At 36.6% G+C, this 22,584-nt stretch overlaps 1 protein-coding gene across 1 annotated transcript; it reads left to right on the top strand.

Moving 5' to 3' along the window:
- Positions 1-19,791: 19,791 nt before the first annotated feature.
- Positions 19,792-21,281, top strand: LOC147604529 (uncharacterized). The gene has a single exon (XM_086794911.1). The coding sequence runs from the start codon at positions 19,864-19,866 to the stop codon at positions 20,944-20,946; it is 1,083 nt and encodes a 360-aa protein (XP_086651037.1). The 5' UTR covers positions 19,792-19,863; the 3' UTR covers positions 20,947-21,281.
- Positions 21,282-22,584: the final 1,303 nt, after the last annotated feature.

Below are 22,584 nucleotides of genomic sequence, written 5' to 3'. Positions count from 1 at the left end.
CAATTTGGTGATTTAACCACATAAAATATCTAAAGATATTCTTTCTACCACTTAATTTATCAATCCTAATTCTCTAGGTGGAATTTTGGTGAAAATTCCTCTTTTGTCACCAAAAATTAATCCAATTTTTTCTCTACTTAAATACAATAAAAAATCTTCTTTTAACTAAATACTAATATCCATTTTTTTGAATAAGCTTAAAATTCTCTTTTTCTCATTTAATGATTGGATTCCAATTGTCATGGGAATTCCTCTTTTATCTCATAAAATAAATTTATCTAAAATTTTCTTTTAAATTAATAAAAATATCCATTAATTTAAATAAACCAAGAATTTCACTTTTACCATTTAAATGATTGAATTCCAAAATGTTATGGGAATTCCTCTTTTATCATAAAATAATTTTTCTCATGCATAAATTTATCTAAAATCCTTCTTTAAAATTTAAATAAAAATATCCATTAATTCAATTATGCCAAGAATTCCACTTTTATCATTTAAATGATTGAATTCCAAATGTCATGGAAATTCCTCTTTTATCATTTAAATTTTCTCGTGCATAAAAATAAATTTATCTAAAATTCTTCTAAAAATATTTATTATTTTAATATATCAAATTTTATCTTTTTTCATTTATTTACATGGATCTCCATTATCATGGGAATTCCTCTTTTTGCATAAAAATAGAAATACCAAAAATTTCTCATTTCTCTAATTAATTATTTACGCATAAGTACTAAAAATTAGTTTTTTATGAATGTAATGAAAATTATTCTTTCAACATAGGATGACTAATCTTAGAATATGGTAGGAAGTCCTCTTTTCACATTATGCATAAAAATTATTTATATATTAATTTCTAAAAAATTTGTCATAGCTCCGCTGCTATTACTGATAATTTTTAATAAATTTTGAAAGAATAAAACTTTGTAATACTGTTATGATAGAATAACTATCATTTAGACCAAAATCCAATTTATGGAATTAATTCATAAGTTTATCATAATTTTATTAAAAGCCATTTTTTTAACCTCTAGCTTAACTAGCATAGAGTTTGATTTTTGAATTGAGAATTTATCAACGAGAAGCATCATTTGAATAGAGAATTGGTCATAGGAATGACCATTCTTTTGGGGAGAGAGAGATATACATAAAAACATCCTAAATTAAGCATAAAGATAGAATTTTTGTGATTAATCATTAGAATTCTTTAGAAATCTTAATTTGTATTGAAAAACAATCCATTGGAAACTTCTCAAGCTTGAGAGGGGTTGAGAAGTGAAAACATTGAGAATATTAGAGAAAAACCATAAAATTATATCTTACCTCTTGATTTTGCTTGCTTCTTTCTCTCAAAAGGAAGCCCCCAACCAAACAATTGGTTTAGTGTGTTGAGAGGAAAGCTCCAAGGATTGTTGAAGAGAGAGAGAGAGAGAAGCTCCAATCTCTCCAAAAGTAGAAGATTTTTAATGGATAATAGAAAATATGCTTATTTTAATGTAATACTGGCATGGTCTAGTTCACAGATGAGAATACAAAAGAATGAGGGTCTATTTATAAGTGAGGGAGGCCACTAATTGAGTCCAACTAAGCTCTAGAATTTTCCAGCTTCAGTTTGGCTGAATTTGGACAAGATTTGGACTAGTTTAGCTTCCATTTTTATCTAGTTTGATTCAGGGGAGAGGAGAGATAAAAATATCTTAATATTTTTGAATTAAAAATCCCTCCATACATGTGAAGGAGGCACCTACCTCAAAGGTCTCCCCTTCCTTACCAAGGTGTCAAAAATTCATCATTCTTTCAAAATATGTCATTTTTTTAGTAATATCTCATAATTTTTAACTAATAAACCTTGTACTCAGTCAACTCTTCATCTTATGTGAGCATTTACTCATTTTTGGGTTTTTTTATTCATTGGATTTATCTCATCCCGACACTTGGATTAATCTTATTGGCCCATAGGAACCTTAATTGGACCATAATCCAAAAAATTTTAAAAATCTTGACCCTTAAGCTAAGGTCTTTTAAATCATTTTTAATTGATTCCTAATGCACCTTAGAGAATTTATTTTGAACTTATGTTTTAGGAAAAATATATTTTTGGTATTAGGAGAATTTTTTATCCAAAAATATCTCAATATTAAATTACCTCTCTCTAGAATTTTTCATCTCTCTAGTCAAAAACAAGGAAAAACAATATTTTCTTGTATTCAAAAATAGGGAATGATTACAGGGGGATTGAAGTAAAGTTTATTCATTATTCAGGCTGAGGAGGAATCTTACATGGTTGGTAACTCTTTTATTACTCAGTGCTAGTACTTACTTGAAATCTCCTTACTTTTGCTTGATGCATGTCCCTTGTTGCTTCCTTCTTGCCTCATGTCAATATCGTGTTCTTCTTCGCATTGTTGGATGTTTCTTTGCTCTTTGGCGTGACTCTTGGCTCTTTGACAGCTCCTTTAGTGTGGGCTTGGTGCTCCTTATGTGTCTTTGATGCATTCTGTGTGGATACCATGCTATGTGCTATGGTCATCTCATGCACTTATGCTATAGGCATGCTTCGGCTGGATGTGTATGCATCTTTACTTTGATTATGCACACACACGCTCGCATACTCATTTGGTTGCGGCATTTTACAGGAGTTGTGCGCTTCTTTTTCACACACATATATTAACGTGCTCATTTGGTCGCTTTTACAAACCATTTTTTACTCATGATCAATAACACATATCTTTTGTGAATTTTTCAGTGTTGATGAAAATGTGCTGAATGAGGTTAATAATATCAATGTCAATCTATATCTTGACGTGTCAATGAAGTACATAAAAGCCATGCAAACATCCCATATAATATGTTGTCCGTATCTTCCATGGAACCATGCCCTAAGGAAGACGATTTCTGTGCCATCATGTGAATGAGGGCTTATTTAAGTCGATTCACACTCATCTTAACTTTCCTAAGGCTAACCTTTTAATACGAGGCGGCCGTCAACCTTTTAATACATTGACGGCCGCCATGCGGCTACTGCGCTGCTGCTGGCGACAGTCGCTCACAGATCTATCATGGTGTTGTTCACAGGTGATCTATCATGGTGTTCTGCCTTTCTCTGCTCTTTCTGCACACTATAGAGGCAGATGTGCCTTACTTCTCTCTCTCTCTCTCTCACTCTCTCTCTCTCACATGCTTTTTCTCCAGCTCGCACCACTGCTTCAGGTGTGCTATTTCTGCTTACGCTTCTCCCCTGCCAGGGCTCACAGCAGCACAACATAGGCATTTCTTCTGATAACAACACATGCCCAACAGCAGCACCAATGTTTGTCGCTTCCACTTTCTCTTACTGAGACATTTATGCTAGTTGTTGTTGGTGCAACTGCATACATAGTTGTGTCTTGCTTCAATTGTGAAGGTTCTAATTGAATGATAAGAAAAAACCTCTAATGTTGCGTGGAGTCTAGATAATCCTAACCTATTTGCATAGGAAACCCGAATAGAAGAAGTGAAAAAAAAACATAATTATATCTTAATCACATTCTCTAATTACTTACTAATGAAATGAAAAAACTAAGCTAATAGAGAGTTGGACCTATGCTCTGATACCATGTTAAAAACACGGATCGAGCTCTCCTAATGACACGGTATTTACCTAATCAAAAACTAATCCTACACTAATGATAACACTAATCTAAGGTGGATAGAAATGAAAAAAACTCATAATGAGTGTGTGCTAATTAAGATGCACTCAATTACAGTTAAGCACCCAAATGAATTAGCTTGGATATATAAAGAGACTTGAGATAAGTGCAAGTAATATGTTCATTGCTTGAAAATGGTCCCCTTTTATATGAGGACCTGTACACCTTTTGGATTTTACATCAATATGGGATGATTCCCTTTGCTCATGTGGCTTTATGCTAGACTTTGATCTTGCTTGGCTACTCATTCTCTGTCCCTACCTCTTCCTTATGCTTAATGGCACCACATTTCTTAACAGCATTCTCATCCTCTTAGTGAGTGTCATGTTGAAAGATTGAGCGAGGGAAGACTCAATCGGGGCACACCATTGTGGGTGTGTTCATACAAGTGAAAGAGATACATCATCAAATCTAAAGTGAACCAGTGAAGAAGAAGCTCCAAATTTAGCTCAATGTTGAGCTTATTGAAGTCCTGAAGAGCTTAGTATCCAACTCTAAAGCACGCTTTAAAATGTGAGATCAGCATGCTTCTGGTGCATTTCTTTTAGGACAACCCTCTACCTACAGCCTCTACCTACAGAGTCAGTGATCTTCCCTACTACAAGGTGACTTGCAAAACAATGAAAGAAATGGATTGTGTAAGCTCCTCCTCCAATAAGTGAGTTCCTATGTGTGTAAGATGTTCCATCTCTTGGTGAGCTCAATAAAGAAGGTGGACTCACTAGTGAGCTGAGTAAAGAAGGTTCCTTCTTATCTCTAAAGAATTGTGCAACTCTCTGGCTGGGTCTGTGTAGAAACCTCATCTAGGCGAGCCCTTAGTGGTGGGTGGTGAGCTCTATGTGAGCTGGATTAGCTTGAGCTCCAAGGTCACAAAGTGTAACAAAGTGGAATGGTCTCATATGAATAATGGGTCCAAGGCCAATTGACCATGCCCATGGGCAACACTTATGAAAGTGTGAAAGGGAGTCATGTATATAGGCTACATACACCATATTTTTGGTACCTTTTGATAATCCAGAATACACAAGTCTTTTACTCTCTCTCTAAACCTAGGTTAATCCTCATAATCCAAGGCTAATTAGGCTCAATCTAGGATGATCTAGGTGCTACTTTCTTTCATTGGGATCAGAGCCATGTCTTTGATCCATTTCCATCTTAGTTTCAAGAAAATTTGAGGAATTCTTAGATTTCATGATTTTCTTGATCAAGAAATGGGTACATGATGATCTTGTTGAGTGGAATTGATCTTGTTTGAATGGAATTAACCCTTTGATTCATCTTTTCCCTAAGGTTTGGGGCCATGGATGGTAGAGGACCAAATTCTGAGGAATCCACCCCTAATTTTTAAATCTTGGGAACAGAATTGGGAAAAAATTTTGATAATTTGGATTAGTGAGTTAATCCAAAATGTTTAATCTTTCCCTTCTTTCTTGCTTGATCTTGAGGGGGAATTAGGTCTTCGCTTTTGTGTGGGAGGGGTAGCATTGAGTTAGGGATTGTTTGTGTATCATTTTCCTTTCCACAAAGAGCTCCTCCATGGTGAGATGGACGGCCCTCTGATGCTTGAATTTCACTCAAATTTCATTGGTCGTGTTTGTTGATTTCGCCCCATTGAGGAGCTTCAAGGCCACTATGTGGTTTGCTTAGGCTTTGTCCAAGCTTAGGCAAACCCTAGGATACCATTTAGTATGGTAGTGGTGGCGATTTTGCAGCATTGATGGTGTTTCCTTTTCCATGGTTTGGCTACATGATTTCTATAGGATTGGAGAGCTACGATTGTGATTAACGCTTGTCATTGCCTCTAATCAAAGGCTAGCAAGTTGCTAAGCATGCTTAGCAAGCTTATGGCTTACAATGGAGAGGATTAAGCTTGTTTTTGGGCCATGAGGGACTAATTCAACTACGCACATTTCCCCTTGCCTAGGGTTTGGATTCCACATGGAAGAGGCTCTAATTCAAGCTTTATTATGGCTAATTTGCTACACCTTTTGTTAAGGAGCTGGCCACCTACAATTGGGCCAAACAAGTCTTGAATATCACAAGGTTAAGCTTCAGAATCTCTCAAATTTTTCTTCCATAATGTCATTCTTCATTGAAAAAGGGTTTGTATGGATCACAATAGAGCAAAACAAGCTGCAAATTTTTCTATTAAGGTTTTCCCTTACCATTGGTGAGTAATTACAAGCTTTATTGCAAGAATGAAGGTATTTGAAGCATTAGGAGAACCCTAAGAAAGATTTGAGCATTCTTGTCATTTTCGTGGGAAGAAATTTGGGGATTTACTTCCATTTTCAGCATTGCTTGGCACTAAGGATTCCCATGGCTCAATTGGTAGTATTGCACTCCTTCCATGCATTGTTACATGCCATCGGAGAGTTTTAGATGCCATCCATAGCCATTTTCATTATATGCGATGTCACATGACATGCATGATTAGGTTCATATAAGTATGGATGGATGATGTATGCCATTGGTCATGTGATGCAAATGATATGAGGAATGCCAAATGCTCTTGTAAAGAGATACGTGTTTGAGCATTGTGAAGGGCAAGTGATTGAAGTGGTACTTGGAAGACATCTTTATGAAGCTTACCCTTGCAATCCTCATGATCACTATTAAATTCTTGTCATGATGGAAATTGGCATGCATCTATAAGTTCCATTTGTAAGTCAACTCTTACTTCTACTCTTCTATTACAAACTATTTTCATTGTAGAATCTAGTTTGTGGTAGAGGGGAGTACCTTGGCATATAGGCAGAGAGGCCAAGGGGAGAGTTTTCTTGAATCTTCCTTGCCATGAGTGCCTTGGTAAAGCGGTAAGGAAGAGGATTAGGTCCATTGGTGGTGAAGACTTGGCCCAAATCCTTGCTCTCGGATTTCAAACTTGAGTAAGGGGGTTGGAAGAGTTTGGTTGGGAGGTCGACAAGCTTCAACGCTCTACATCAACTCTCAAGTGCTTATAAATGATACATTTTTTTGGTCAAAGAATTGGCAAACATGGGATATAGTGTTGGAATTAATCTTCAATCGCATTTATATTAAGATTTGGTTGCAAAAACAAAGGAGATGCTGCCGAAATTTGGTCAAAATCCATGCATAATTGCAACCTGAAATCCTACTTTAGTCCACAATTGATGGAGCTGATTTGAAGCGTTATACATATCTTGAAAGCTTGTACTAAGAGCTACAATTCAAGCTATCAAGCACTCAGTCCTGACAACGATTGCTTGTCCAATAATCGAAAGATTCTATAAAAAGATCAAAGTGGGACCCAATCAGAAACAACACTCTGTATTTGGCAAAGTGAGCATAGGGTTAGGTTCTCCATATCCTAAGCTTCCCATCTAGCCTTAAACCTCACCAATCAGACACTTGAGCTATCCGCTACACCCATTTTTCCACTCGATACCCTATTTCTGTAGAAATTAGGGTTTTTGGACTAAACCAATTTGACATCATAGTTGGATAGTATGCTCTTTCCTCATTCCAACAAGCTAAAGACTACAAGAACCAGACTCTGTTTGATTGGTCAAAGTGGAAAATTACTCACCAGTTGACCTTTTTAAAGAAATAAAAAAAGAGAGTACTTGTGCATTGACCTTGGTCAAAGTGATCATACACGGTGGTTCTAGACTTCATTTCCTCACTAAAGAGCTAAAGAGCTTGTAAATAGAAGTTTTGGAACATATCTGACTTGAAATTAGTCGTTTTTCAATGGCATCCAAGTCAAAGACTAAGGCAACTTTCAAGGAAGTGATTGAGCATGAGGGTGGTGTTCCGGAAGCAAGACAAGATGCTCAAGAGTATGTGCAAAGTAATGTTGACTTGCATCAACGGTCACACATACCACAAGGTTCCATTGAGAATCAAGAGATTGTGCAATTGATGGAGAAGATGTATCTTGATCAACAAACACTACAAGCAAATTACTAAAGCTTATGGAGAGATTAGGCCAAAAATCTCAAGACGATGCAAGAGTGAGGAAAAATTCTTTAATCGCTTAGATCAACAATTTGTAGCCATGAATCAACAATTCCAAAGAGTTAGTGACACTTTGCATGATGGTTTTGTTGATATTAAGAAAGGGTTCACTAGCTTAAGGCAAGAATTGGGCAATGAAAAAGAAGTTCCCAATGATGAAATGGTATCTCAAGCATTGGGACCCCAACCTCTTAGATCTACCGTGGACACTTCGAATGTAAATACTACACATTTACCTCAAGTTAGTTTTCACCAACTTGAATCAAGTCACGAGCCTCCTAAGATGCACCAAGGTGGAACAAGCACATTTGGAATATGGTGCAACAAAGTGGTTATGGGATGCAACGAGGTGGCTATGGGATACCTATGCAATCAAGTAGAAATAATGTTCCGAACATGCTTATGTATCAAGTGAATGCTAATATGGCAAGTACATTGATGCATGGGTTATCTCCAATGCAAGGGAGAAGTTTGGAAAGAGGAAAAGATACTTCATTAGGTGAACCACCTCCATTTGGCAATGGAATGCTTCTCCAAGTTTGCAAGACCATCATTCCAATAGCTTAGGTGGCCGTTTCATCAATGATTTGGAGGCAAGTCATCATTTCAATGGTTCGGGACCTCATCAGATTAGGCCACCTCAATTCAATGACATGGGTGCTTTTCATCCAATACCACGTGATTGCCCATGGGGATAATGATGAGGAGTTCAAGAGTGTTAAAGATAAGATTACTTTCACTATGTAAGATTCCTCCCTCCAGCTTTTGAGGTGTAAAGATGTAAGAACCTCCCCTTTTGTTCTTGAAATTATTCCCCTCTCTGAAATAGAAGAAAGATCTTGTTTTACCCTGTTTTGGCTTGGAGAGAGAGAATCCAAAATTGAGATATCTTTGGATATAAAAATCCTACTAGTGTCTAAAATGGATTCCCCTGAAACAGAAGTTCAAAATGAACTTTCTAATGTGCATTGGGAATTAATTGAAAATGGTATAATAGACCTTAGCTTAAGGATCTACATTTTCAGAATTTTTTGGATTATGGTCCAATAATTAAGGTTCCAATGGGCCAATTGAATTAATCCAAGTGTTGGGATGAGAGAAATCTAAAAGAATAAAAGAAAATGCCCAAAAATCAGTAAATGCTCACATAAGATGAAGACTTGACTGAGTAGAAGGTTTATTAGTTAAAAATTATGAGATATTACTAAAAAAAATAAGATATTTTAGAATAATGATGCCATTTTGACACCTTGGTAAGGAAAGGGAGACTCTTGAGGAAGGCACCTCTTTCACATGTGTGGAAGGGTTTTTAATTCAAAAAAATTGTGATATTTTTATCTCTCCTCTCTCCTGGATCAAACCAAATCAAAAAGGGAGCCAAACTAGTCCAAATCTTGTCCAAATTGAGTAAAACTGAACCTGGAAAATTCTAGAACCCAATTGGACTTGGTTAGTGGCCTCCCTCACCTATAAATAGACCCTCATTCTTTTGTATTTTGATATTGAAGCTATATTATGCCAGTATTATATTAAAATAATCATATTTTTTATTATCCTTTAAATTTTTCTCTCTCTTGGGAGCTTGGAGCTCTCTCTCTCTACAACAACTCTTGGAGTTGCTCTTCTCCTCTTGGTGGACCAATTGATTGGTTAGGGGCTTCACTGCTGCTAATAGAGAATCAAGTCAAACTTGGAGGTAAAATTAATTTTTATGGTTTTTTTTCTAATTTATCTCAATGACTTTCTTCTTCTCAACCCCTCTCAAGCTTGAGAAGCTTTCTAAATAATTATTTTAATTCAAATCAAGATTTTTCTTAAAGTCTTAATGCTTAATTAAGAGAAAGTTAATCTTTATGCTTATTTGTAATGCTTTCTTTAAGTAAATCTCTCTCTCTAAAAGAATAGCCATCTTTATGGCTAAATCCCTTGAAAAAGAATGCGTCTCAATGATAGTCTCTTAATTCAAAGCTAAACTCTAGGATTGTTAAGCTAGAGATTAAGAAAATGATATTTTTATGATTTTGTGTTAACAAAATAACGGTTATTTCTTTTAGATTATTTATAAGTAGTTAAAAACTACTTTGATTGATTCTACATTAGAAATAGACTATCCTATCAATTTGGAAAAAGAGAAATAATGGAATGAGCTTAATCTAGTGGGATAATCATAATTAAGTTTATGATTATGGTTAAAATTATGATTTAAAGTCATAGTTTGATTTTAAGCATACAACAGGAACTACTATCATATTTTCATTACAAGCTTTTATTCTTTAGAAAAAAAAATTGAGAATTATCAGTAATAGCAGGCGAAGCTATGGTAAAATTTTTAGAAAATAATACATATCTTATTTTTATGCATAATGCTAAAAGAGGACTTCCTACCATATTCTAGAATTGGACATCTTATGCAAAAAGAATGATTTTCATCATATTCATGAGAAATAATTTTTTTGTAATTATGCATAATTAATTAATTATGAGAAAAGAGTAATATTTGGTAAATTTATTTTTATGCAAAAAGAAGAATTTTCATTATATTTGAGATCCAAGTAATTAAATGGTAAAAGAGAAATTTTTAGCATAATTCAAATTATGATTATTTATCGAAAGTGAAATTTTGAGTATTATTATTTTTATTGAGAAATATGGGTAGAATTGATTTTTGTAAATCCCATGAATCTTTTATTCAAAAAGAAGAATATTGAATATATCTTACTTGAGAAATTCGAGAAAGAATATGAAAATATCCATCGAGAAAACTTGGATAATTCTTATTCAGAAAAAGAGAATCTAGGATCCCTGGAAGGATCGAGGATCCAATGAGTAAACGAAAGTTTAGAATTAGTTCTCATTAATAAAGCTTGAGGAATGAAAATACAATATGTAAATGAATGTGATGGGATGTAAATGGATGTGATGTGATTAGATGAGATGTGAATGTGATAAGAGGAGATGTGAATGTGATGTGATAAGATGTGAATGTGATGAGAGGAGATGTGAGTGGATGTGATGCGATGTAAATGGATGTGGATGTGAATGTGATAAGATATGAATGTGATGTGATAAGATGTGAATGTGATGTGAGGAGATGTGAGTGGATGTGATGAGATGTGATGCGATGTAAATGGATGTGGATGTGAATGTGATGTGAGTGGATATGATGAGATGTGAATGAGATGTGATGCGATGTAAATGGATGTGGATGTGAATGTGATGTGAGTGGATATGATGAGATGTGAATGTGAATGTGATAAGATGTGAATGTGATGTGATGATATGTGAATGGGTGTGTGATGTGATGCAAATGGATGAGAATGAGATGTGAATGAATGGATGGATGTGGATAGATGTGAATGTGAATGAATGGATGGATGAGGATAGATGTGAATGTGAATGAATGGATGAGATGTGAATGGATGTGATGAGATGTGGATGTGATGTAATGTGGAATAAGGATAGATGTGGATGGAATGAATGTGATGTGATAAGGATAGATGTGGATAGAATGTCTGGGATGTGATGTGGATGCAATGAATGTGATGGATATGAATGGGTGTGATGAGATGTGAATGGGTGTGATGAGATGTGATTGGATGTGATGAGATGTGGATGCAATGAATGTGATGGATATGAATGGGTGTGATGGATGTGAATGGGTGTGATGAGATGTGAATGCAATGAATGTGATTGGATGTGGATAGAATGTATGTGATGTGATGTGGATGCAATGAATGTGATGGATATGAATGGGTGTGATGGATGTGAATGGGTGTGATGAGATATGAATGGATGTGATGAGATGTGATTGGATGTGATGAGATGTGAATGGATGTGAATGTGATGTGATGATATCTGAATGGATATGATGAGATATGAATGGATGTGAATGTGATGTGATGATATCTGAATGGATGTGATGTGATGTGATGTGAATATGATATGATGAGATGTAAATGGATGTGAATATAATGTGATGAGATGTAAATGGATGTGAATATAATGTGATGAGATGTGAATGGATGAGATGTGATGTGGATGGATGCGATGTGATGATATGTGGATCTAAATGAATATAAATGAATGTGATGTAATGTGAATGGATGGATGAGATGTAAGGTGGATGTGATGTGGATGAGGGTAGATGTGAATGGATGAGATGTGATGTGATGTGGATATAGGTAGATATAAATGGATGAGATGTGATGAGAATAGATGTGGATAGATGTGATGAGATGTAATATGATATGATTGGATGAGAATGGATGAAGACGATGGGAATATATATGACTAGATGTGGAATAAGCAATGTGAAATTATGTAGAGAAGAATGTGGAATAACGAGAAATGATGTGGAACAATGTGGAAAGATGAGAGTTTGTTAGAAACTGTATTTATGAAACCTGTTTTTAAATGACTGTTTTATGTCAAAAAATGCTGGGAAAGAATTTTGACCATCTTGTGAATGAGGTCTTGGAGACCTAAGTGATAAACAGCTGACGGAGAGTCAATGGAGGACGTCTTGCGTAGCAAGGTCGGCTGAGGTCTTGACCAGCCCGGTATGGTAGATGAGGGACCAAAGAAGCAGCCTATGAGTGAAGCGCTCGGTGACCTACAAAGGAGCCTAGAGGGTGCTGACCATACGGTGCTCGGGCTCTAGGCGAAGATACCCAAGCATGCGTTGGGGAAGAAAAATGGAGCAAGGTGTTAGAGTTGTTTTCTGAACTTGGGTATGGATCTAGTTGATTGTCCTTGTTGGTCCTCAACGGATGAGTCCACGGCTCTTTTATATGGATCTGTTGGTTGATCTTGCTGATCTTCAACAGAGAGTCTATCTAGATTTTCTTATGTGATCATATTGCCGGGTACTATGAGCTAGGAACTATTGAAAAGGCCCCTAAGATGACAAGGAGGCAGGGGTTACAGGTGACAAAACGAAACGAGGTTGCAACAGCGAGGCTCTACCAAATGTTGAATTTCATGGTGGCTCATAGTGATCAAGGAGAAACATGATTAAACATAATGATAATTGATTAGTACTAATCAATTTTATGTGTGATTAATGTACACACATAAGATAAGCATAATAACAAAGGCAAAATGAGAGAATGAGAGTGTATCTCTCTTGCATTAGTGTGTCTCTTAAATAGGCAAGTATAAATGTGTATGGCTACAATGAAGAGTTGGTCTTTACATCAAATGGATGTAAAGAATGCTTTCTTGCATGGTGATTTGCAAGAAGTGTACATGATGCAGCCACCAGGTTATGAGAGTGATGCACATCCAGATTTTGTGTGCAAGTTACGCAAAGCCTTGTATGGCTTGAAGCAGGCACCAAGAGCATGGTCAAACAAGATCGGGGAGTATCTTGTTACCATTGGATTTTAGATATCCAATGCGAATTTTTCACTATATGTGAAAGACCCAGACAGAGGGATCATGCTATTAGTCATCTATGTGGATGACTTGATTATCACTGGTGATAGTGATGCAGACATACATGATGTCAAGATGCTTTTGAAGCCGAAGTTTGAGATGAAGGATTTGGGTGAGCTGTGGTATTTCTTGGGCATAGAGATGGTGAGATCACCTCATTGCATTTTGCTATTGTAGAGGCAGTATGGCTTGGACATGTTGTCCAAGTATAGTATGACAAGCTGTAAGCCTATTTCAGTCCCATTGGAGTAGAACACACAGCTTTCCGCAGATACATGTGAGCTTTTGGAGGACCCCACTACATACAGGCGCATAGTGGGTAGTTTGATCTATATGACCATTACAAGGCCAGAGTTGAGCTATGTTGTTAGACTTGTGAATCAATTTATGCAGGCCCCTAGAAAGCCACACTTGTATGTGACTAGACGGATCCTCAGGTACATAAAGTCCACATTTGATTATGGACTTTTCTATGAGGCTGGTATAGAGATACAGTTGCACGTGTACACATATGCTGATTGGGCTAGTAGTATTGCAGACAGGAGATCTACCAGTGGTTTTATGTTGTCATTTGGGAGTGCTGCTATGAGTTGGAGCAGTAAGAAGTAGCCAACAGTTGCCTTGTCGAGTACAGAGGCAAAGTACAGGGGTGCTGCTATGGCAGCTTTTGTGAGGTAGCTTGGTTTCAGAAGCTACTTGGTGACATGGGAGAGCCCATGGATAGGGCAGTTGTCATATATTGTGACAACATGAGTAGTATACAGTTGGCCAATAATCCAGTATATCATGCTAGAACGAAGCACATTGAGGTGCATTATCACTTTGTGAGGGAAAAGGTTCTAGCAAGAGATGTAGATCTGGTATATGTCAGCACAGAGGATCAGGAGGCTGACATCTTCATGAAGGCATTGGGCATAGAGAAGCTCCACAAGTTTAGGAGCTTACTTGGAGTGCAGTGTGTGGAGTTGAGCTCAAGGGAGAGTGTTGAGATATCAAGCTCAACTAGTGCTATGACGAACATTGATGACCTGCCTGGGTGATAGCTTCCGCATCTACACCACTCACATGGTTGGTGAGATTATGGGTGATATGCGGCCAGTGGGATGATAGGCTGTGACAGCGATTTTGGATTACTAGAGACTGGCATAGTTATAGCGCCAGCTCATTTAGTTGGGTTCACATTATGGACCGACCCTTGTATGTTGTAGTAGTTGCGTACTAACCCGTATAGTGTGTACTCTTATCTTTATGCTATGTTGGTTGAGTAGAGAAGAAGAAGATAGAAGAAAATTCAGCTATCCATCTCTCTCTTGTGTCTTGCTCTCTCTTGTGTGTGTCTATTTGCTTGTTAGGGTTTGAAAATCTCCCTCTCCCCCACATTATCTTTAGTTATATTGGTTTTAGATGCAAAGGCTCCAAAACTGGCTCTATTCTTAAGAATGGATACGGGTCTATAAGAGACTTTGGGATCCCTCACACTAGTTCTATAATTAGCTCTAGGATAGGGTCTAGGATATGCTCAAATGATGTGGTTCATGATTTGTACTTGACCACTTGCTCTAACAATGGCTCTAGTTCAACCTATATCTTCCTCACAAGCTCTGGGACTTGCTTCATTCTCTCTTTTTCCAACATGGGGTTGGGGTAATCCTTGAGTTTCTTCGAAATGTTTTCATAGTCTATGGACTTGTTTCGTTCTCTCTTTCTCCAACATGGGATTAGGGTACTCTTTGATTTTTTTCAAAAGGTTTTTATAGTCTATGGGTTTCTTTTGTTTGGGAAGAGAAAGTTTGAGCTAGAGATCCTTGGTTGTCTCTGCAGGAGGTAGCTTTTGAGCTCTCTTCCGAACCACTTTCGACCACGATGGCATTTCCCTTGACAATTGATCGTGTGTTGCATTTACATATTCTCTTTAAAGTCTTCTTCTTCTTCGTGTGTTGCATTTACGTATTCTCTTTAAAGTCTTCGTGTGTTGCATTTACGTATTCTCTTTAAAGTCTTCTTCTTTTGGACATCTAGGTTTGGTTCATTAGCCTTTTTAGGGGCTATTGCACCTTTTGGAGCTTGTACCTCTAGCACTTTAACATCTTGCTTTAAATTCAAAGCTCAGCTTGGTTCTTATTTTGGTAGCCTTGGGGTCTTTGTGAGGCCACTCTACGATACGGAGTAGGCATTTACATCTAAAACATTGGATCAGTGGCCTACATACCATATTGTTGAGGTCTGCTCTTTGTTGGACCATGGCCTCAAACAACAAAGAGGTGTAGTCTATGGGTGCGCCATGGTTAGGATACCCATAGGAATCATAATGTTGTTGCTCATATGGGTCTTGTTAGTTATAAGACTCATAGCTCTCTTGTTCTCAGGTTTCTATTTTTATGGGCAAGGTCACTAAGTACTATTATATTGCTGCGATTCTTGGAGGAACCGGATAGGGTGGTAGTATCATAGGTGGATATGGAAATTGGGATGGTCTATACATACCTCATGGGGTAAAGGGAGGGTAAAGGGTTTTGATATGTAGAAACGCGAGCTTATGCCTGCTGCTATGGTGGGGCTGGTAAGGCTAATGGTTTCCTTGGATAGGGTGGTAGTATCATAGGTGGATATGGAAATTGGGATGGTCTATACATACCTCATGGAAATTGGGATGGTCTATACATACCTCATGGTAAAGGGAGGGTAAAGGGTTTTGATATGTCGAAACTCGAGCTTATGCCTGCTGCTACTGCTATGGTGGGACTGGTAAGGCCAATAGTTTCCTTGGCACGAGGAGCATCTGTTGTGGTGCCAGAGTCCACCCTACTGGGTTTCCTTATACCAACAATAAGTTGTGGCCATGGTTCCCATGGCATCGGCAATGAGCATAATATCGTTGTTGTCTAGGCCTTAGCATTTCACACTTTGTGCTTATATGGTTTTGACGGTGACATCATATTATTAACGAAACCATATCTATTTGTGGGAATAGATGTGGGTGTTCTACTTAGGTGTGCTAGTTGGGGCTATGTCTTTGCTGGAGCTTCCCCTACCTACTAGCCTAAACAATTCAGTAGATTCTCTTCCAACTCATCCATGCTCATTTCCTTAACTAGGACTCTAGTTGGTACTGGTTAGACACCCTTGGTTGATGATGAGGCTTTGGATGATGTGTCCCCTATCTCTTGGTTTGGGTGGATGACTTCTATATCCTTACCTTGTAGGTCAATTGCCTTGCAGGCAACACTCATTAAAGATGTAGTGTCTAGACCTATAATGTCTAGACTTTTAGTGTCTAGAGATTGTCATGAAGCCTCTTTCTCTTAAGACCTATAGTGTCTAGACCTATAGAGATGGTCATGAAGCCTCTTTCTCTTAATACCTATAGTGTCTAGACCTATAGAGATGGATATGAAGCCTCTAACTCTTAAGACCAATCATAAATTGATCAATGAGTGATAGATCATCCAGTCTTTCACACAGGTAATATTTTAGATACATAATACTAATTTTCTACTTTCATATATATATATATATATATATATATACATACATATATACATTCATATATATATATATATATATATATATATATATATATATACATTCATATATATATATATATATATATATATATACATACATACATACATACATACATTCACATACATACATTCATATATATATATATATATATATATATATATATATATATATATATATATATATACATACATACATACATTCATATATATATATATATATATATATATATATATATATATATATATATATATATATATATATATGAATGTATGTATGTATGTATGTATGAATGTATGTATGTATGTGTATACATATAGGTATATATATATATATATATATATATACATACATAAATATATGTGAGTGAGTGTGTGCGAGTGTGTGTGTATGTGTGTATATACATACATATACATACGTATATGTATGTATATACATACATATATTATGTGTGTATATACATACATATATGTATGTGTGTATATACATACATGTGTGTGTGTGTGTGTGTGTGTGTGTGTGTGTGTGTGTGTGTGTGTGTTTTTATTTATGTGTGTGTGTGTGTGTGTGTGTGTGTGTTTTTATTTATGTGTGTGTGTGTGTGTTATATTTATTTGTGTGTGTGTGTGTGTGTGTTATATTTATTTGTGTGTGTGTGTGTGTGTGTGTGTGTGTGTGTGTCTACGAAGGCCAAAATGACCTATGAGATCGAATATATACTTGAAAGACCATGTTGGTCTTGAGCTAAATCTGTGATCCAAAAAAGAAAATCATATATGAAAAAACATCCCACTAAAGACAATATTAAGGTGTTTGTGGAATTCCCAAATCCCACTTTGCAAAGATTCACAAATGGTATCAATCTTTTGTCAAAACCCCTTGATATGAAATAATGATTGGAAAGATCTTGACATTAGGCTCTAAGTATACACAATCTGTGTGACAAATTTGGAGTTGGTGTACTCAAAATACTATAATAAGTAGATTCAAAAGTGCCACCGTTTGGAATCCCCAAAGTATGGGGATTTTTCCAAACCGTAATATGGTCTTACTAATCAACTAGCCAATATGGCATGTCAATCATCAAGTATAATCATATTTTCTAAAACTCTATTGGTGGTTTCTTTAAGAGATATATATATATATATATAATTTTCAATAAATAATTGAGCACGTGGATTTGAAAAACATATAAATGAGTCAGTAGGTAGTCTATTCAATGCAAAGGAGAGATCAATGGACATGACAAACATGTATTATTAAATAACATTATTCACTATATGTGAGTTAGAATGTTCTTGTTAGTAGTCATCTTGAGCCTTTGGAAATAGCATAAGCACATCTTTTCACTTGTTTTGTTTTATCTTTTGTATAGGAACAAATAGAAAATAAGACATGAATAGTGAAAGGCACATCTAAGGAGGACTTACAAGTATAGAAATTGGGAAGCGTGTATAAAACAAAAGTGATCCCCAAGGAAAAGGATGGTGGTTAACGTTGGAACTTGTAAGGGCTCATTTAATGCACTTAGAGAAAGAGGGTCCTTATTGTTTTTTAAAGAATAGAAAATCCTTCCTAGAGGCTAGTGGGTGACCTTTCTTTTCAAGGTTCCCTTTGACACACCAATAATGAAATAAAAATTGAGCAATTTCATGTAAAGGAAGAAACTATCACTAGAATATTTCTATCACTAATATCTTTGTGAATAGAATGGTCTTGATACTTAGATGTGTGGACCCTTTCAAATCATTAGTGAGCATGTATTTTGGGAATCATTACCCAACTGTTGATAATGTTACCTCTTTAGAGATTCTACACATGAGCATAAAGCTTTCTCTTATTTGCATAAATTAATTTACATTACATTTTGGCTTGCTTAATTGAAGATAGTATGAGGAAGCTGCCAAAGTGAATAGATTTTCTTACTAGCAATTGCATTATACAAGGAAATTTATTCAAAATAATAGGATGCATGGAAAGATATCCTTGTCAATAAAAATGGTTAACTAGAGTCAACGCATACCAATAAAAGATGTGTCTGTATCATGCTAAATATGAAATGCAAAATGTAACTTCAGCTCTTTGTTGTATGCATGTAAAAGAATAGAGTACGCTATATTTATTGATCAAATTGCAACATGATTGGAAAATAAAAGTAGCAATCCTTTATGGCTATGGTAAGGAATTATAAACCAATAAGGTGTGCTTTGACAATAGCCACTTCTCTCCCAGAAGTTAAGTAATGGCATCACAATTGGGGGAGAGTGTTGAGTCAATGTGGTTGTATCGAGATGGCCATCAATCGGCCTAACTTGAAGAGGTGTGTAAGAATGAGAGCTAGCAAAGACTTGGTAAGCATGACAGCCTTAAGGGTTGACAATGAAATGACCCATTGTTTCATGAGATGAGTTATGATATTATATATCAAGTGATTGGATGGGTGGATGGTGCCAACTAGTCATCACATCTTTGATATGCATATGCTTGTCATGATGTGGCCTTTTAGAAATGCATGCTTGTCATGGTGGTGAGGACTAGTCATTGCACCTTTGATATGCATGCTTAGCATGGTGTGGTGTTAAGTAGTCCTCTACATGTATGGGGACATGAGTTCTCTTTTACAGGTTTTGAATTGATGTGATAAAAAATGTTGTGTTTGGTTCTCCATTGATGGTATATTTATTCTCTCTCTCTCTATATATATATATATTTATTCTCTCTCTCTCTCTCTCTCTCTCTCTCTCTCTATATATATATATATATATATATATATATATTCATTGATGGTTAGATCATGAAGTTGTTATTCAACACGTCTTGTGTTCGAATCTCACTCCCATCGAATAGATCATATTTGGTCTCTTAGGATTGTTCCTACAACGTTAAAAGGGCTTCTTCTTCTTCTTCTTCTTTCTCTCTCTCTCTCTCTCTCTCTCTCTCTATATATATATATATATATATATATATATATATATATACATTGATGGTATATTTATTCTCTCTCTCTCTCTAACCTAATCTGAACCATTGATTGGGGGCAAAGGTCTCTCTCTCTCTCTCTCTCTCTCTCTCTCTCTCTCTCTAGCGTGCTTAACAAGCAATGACCGGTCCTACTTAATTGCCGTTTGCTTTAGAAACACTCTTGTAGAGCAAGCGTACTTTGCACTTTGATCTTCTCTTTAGACCCATTCTCAAGCTACAAGGAGGAGCTTGTGCAATAGTAAAGGCGACGATGAAAGCAGGCGCAACCCACGATGATGGCTCGTCGTCAAAATATCACACGCGGGCGCCCACAACCAGAGCCCGGGCCATGGTGGGCTGTGCGCTACCCTATGCTTTGAATTCATCAATGTCCACAGAGAAGGGTGTGGTGGGCAGTGCCCAAGCTAGGGATGAGGACGCAGAGATCTTCTCCTTCAACTCCATAGCAGAGATAGAGCAGCAAGGGCGGCCCTTCAGCCCCGCCCGCATGTCTTCTGCAGATGAGCTTTTCCATAATGGGAAAATCCGCCCATTGAGCCCCTTCGCGCAGCTCAACGGCTCCCAGCAGCCGCCCATTAGGCGACCACCAACGGCGTCTGTGCACAGTGGGTATCCGAGAAGGCACCATTCCTCTGGTGTGCAGTCAGCGCCTGCATCTCCCCTCAATTCTGCTCTCGATTTTACTCGCTCACGAGCAAGTGCTCAATACAAGCTCCCTAGCGCCCATGGCGACAGCCCAAAACCAACCAACAATGCATTCTATCGACGATGGCAGTCATTCTCCCCTGTAAGGAAATCTTTCCCCATGGATGATACCCCCAAGGCTAAAGCAAACCTTCATACTATCAATGACCTTAGCCCTAAAGTTGTCCATGGACGTAGATTTTCTTTGAAAGACCTCTTCATGGCCAAAGAAGAAAAGCACCCTTCTCCCCCTCTAGAGCACAAGCCCTCCAAGAATCCATTTGGGCCCATGAGAGAAGATATTCAAAGTAATGACACAAAGCTTCATGTTAATAAAGACCAAAGCTTACCTCGACCTCTAAATATGCTTTATCCTCCTTTACAAGTGTCGCATATGAAACTTGAGAGGAGCAAAGGAGGATGTTCACATGGAGCATCTATGGAAAAGGAAAAGATTGCATCTCCAACATCCCCTCATACACCAAGTACCCGAGCATCTTCACCCCATTACTACTCTAGCACCCCAAAGGTGGATAGCAACATCAGGAAGAAGACATCCCTGCCATATCGCCAAGTGTTCTTCGATTGCCTAGGCTTCAACATGCAACATCATTACTACAACAATCACCATAAGCAATCCGTTTATTGATGGATCATTGCCATCACGGATTCGCTATCTTTCAACTATAATTGTTCTATCTTGAGGTATACTTACCTTTCCCTATACATCGCTTTTTGCATTTTGATTGGCCATCTTTCAACTGTAGTTCTATCTTGAGGTATACTTACCTTTCCATGTACATAGCTTTTTGCAAGGTTTGAGATTCGTGTGCCATGGTGTCCTTACTCTTTGTAGTAGGGACAACATGCAACAAAGGCTCCAAAAAATACATGGGATTGCATGTTTGAGCAAGGTGCTCCATGCATTCACTTCTTGTTTTGTATAGCTACACACAAGTTGCAATGGCACATAGGATTTATTACACTAAACGCTACTCTATTTAAGCATATTTTGTTCACATTGGTTGACCAAAAATGATCATTGAGTTAAATGTGTATAGACCTTATGGACGATTTGATCTTTATTTGACACATTATGTCACTTCCATGCTATTTTTTATCCTCTACAAAAAGTGAAGTCTCCTAAATTTTCCATGAGGCATTTGGCCTTTAAATGGATTTTGTTGGCTATTATTTAAAAAAGTTGTAAGAAAAATAAACAAATTATGCATGATATCTTATGATATATATGGTTAACTATTCAGCTTATCCTAGCTTAGATATAGGACCTAAATTGCATAACCTCAACTTGTTTAACTAGAGAGAGAACATTGCAATATGTAAACTTGTTTAATTAAGAGGGAAGGCCTAACATTGATGTAGGACCTAAATTGAATTAAGGCAACTTTTTAAAACAAGAGGGAGGATTATTAAAATATTCACAATTATTTATTAAATTTTCCTAACTTTCATATAGGACCTAAACTACATTACATTAACCTGTTTGACCGAGAGGGAGAATGATTAAAACATTAGAGGTCCACATGTAAGGATTAATGTATGCAATTTAGGTCCTACAATAAAATTTCCCAAGATCTTATGTAAGGCTCAAATCATATGTTAATTTGTTTAACTAAGTTAAAATTTCTAGTAAAACCAAGTAAGGACTTAAATTTCCAATAGAATCAATGTAGGACCTTAATTTTTTTTATGTTAACTTTTGTAACTAACAAGGAGGATTAGCAAAATATTACGGTTTTCCTTTTTGCATGTGGAAGTCTATGTGAAGGGAGATAGCAAAAGTAGGTCTGTGAATAATAACATAAGAATCTAAGCAAGTTTTCTAAGTAGAGGGGGAACCCTTTGTTAAGAAGCTTGATATGTTCCCAATGAAGGGGGAGTGGTTGGCCAAACATAGTCCCTTGGTGTCTTCCATTCATTTTGCATTTACCTTTCTCACTTCCATGTTGGTGATATATTTAAAAAACTCCTTTTGTTGTGTGTAAACCCACCAATTATTTTTTTCTCACTTCCATCCTTTTGTTGTGTGTATACTACCAATTGCTTTTTTCTCACTTCCATGATATTTGTTTGGCCAAGATGGAGATATATTTTTTTTTAAATCATTTTGTTGTGTATACGTCAATCATTTTTATCTATGCTAAACTTCTAAGATCTAGAACTTTCTCAAATCATGCACCTTCAACATATTTATTTTTTAGTTGTGGTTAAGTTATAAGATGTAAAACTTCTAAGCCCATTGAACACAATTCATGGACTAACTATT

Source organism: Cibotium barometz, chromosome 61, assembly GCF_041138505.1.
Source record: "Cibotium barometz isolate CiBa-2024 chromosome 61, ASM4113850v1, whole genome shotgun sequence".
Lineage (NCBI taxonomy): Eukaryota > Viridiplantae > Streptophyta > Polypodiopsida > Cyatheales > Cibotiaceae > Cibotium > Cibotium barometz.
This window is presented reverse-complemented; position numbering and strand designations above follow the sequence as displayed.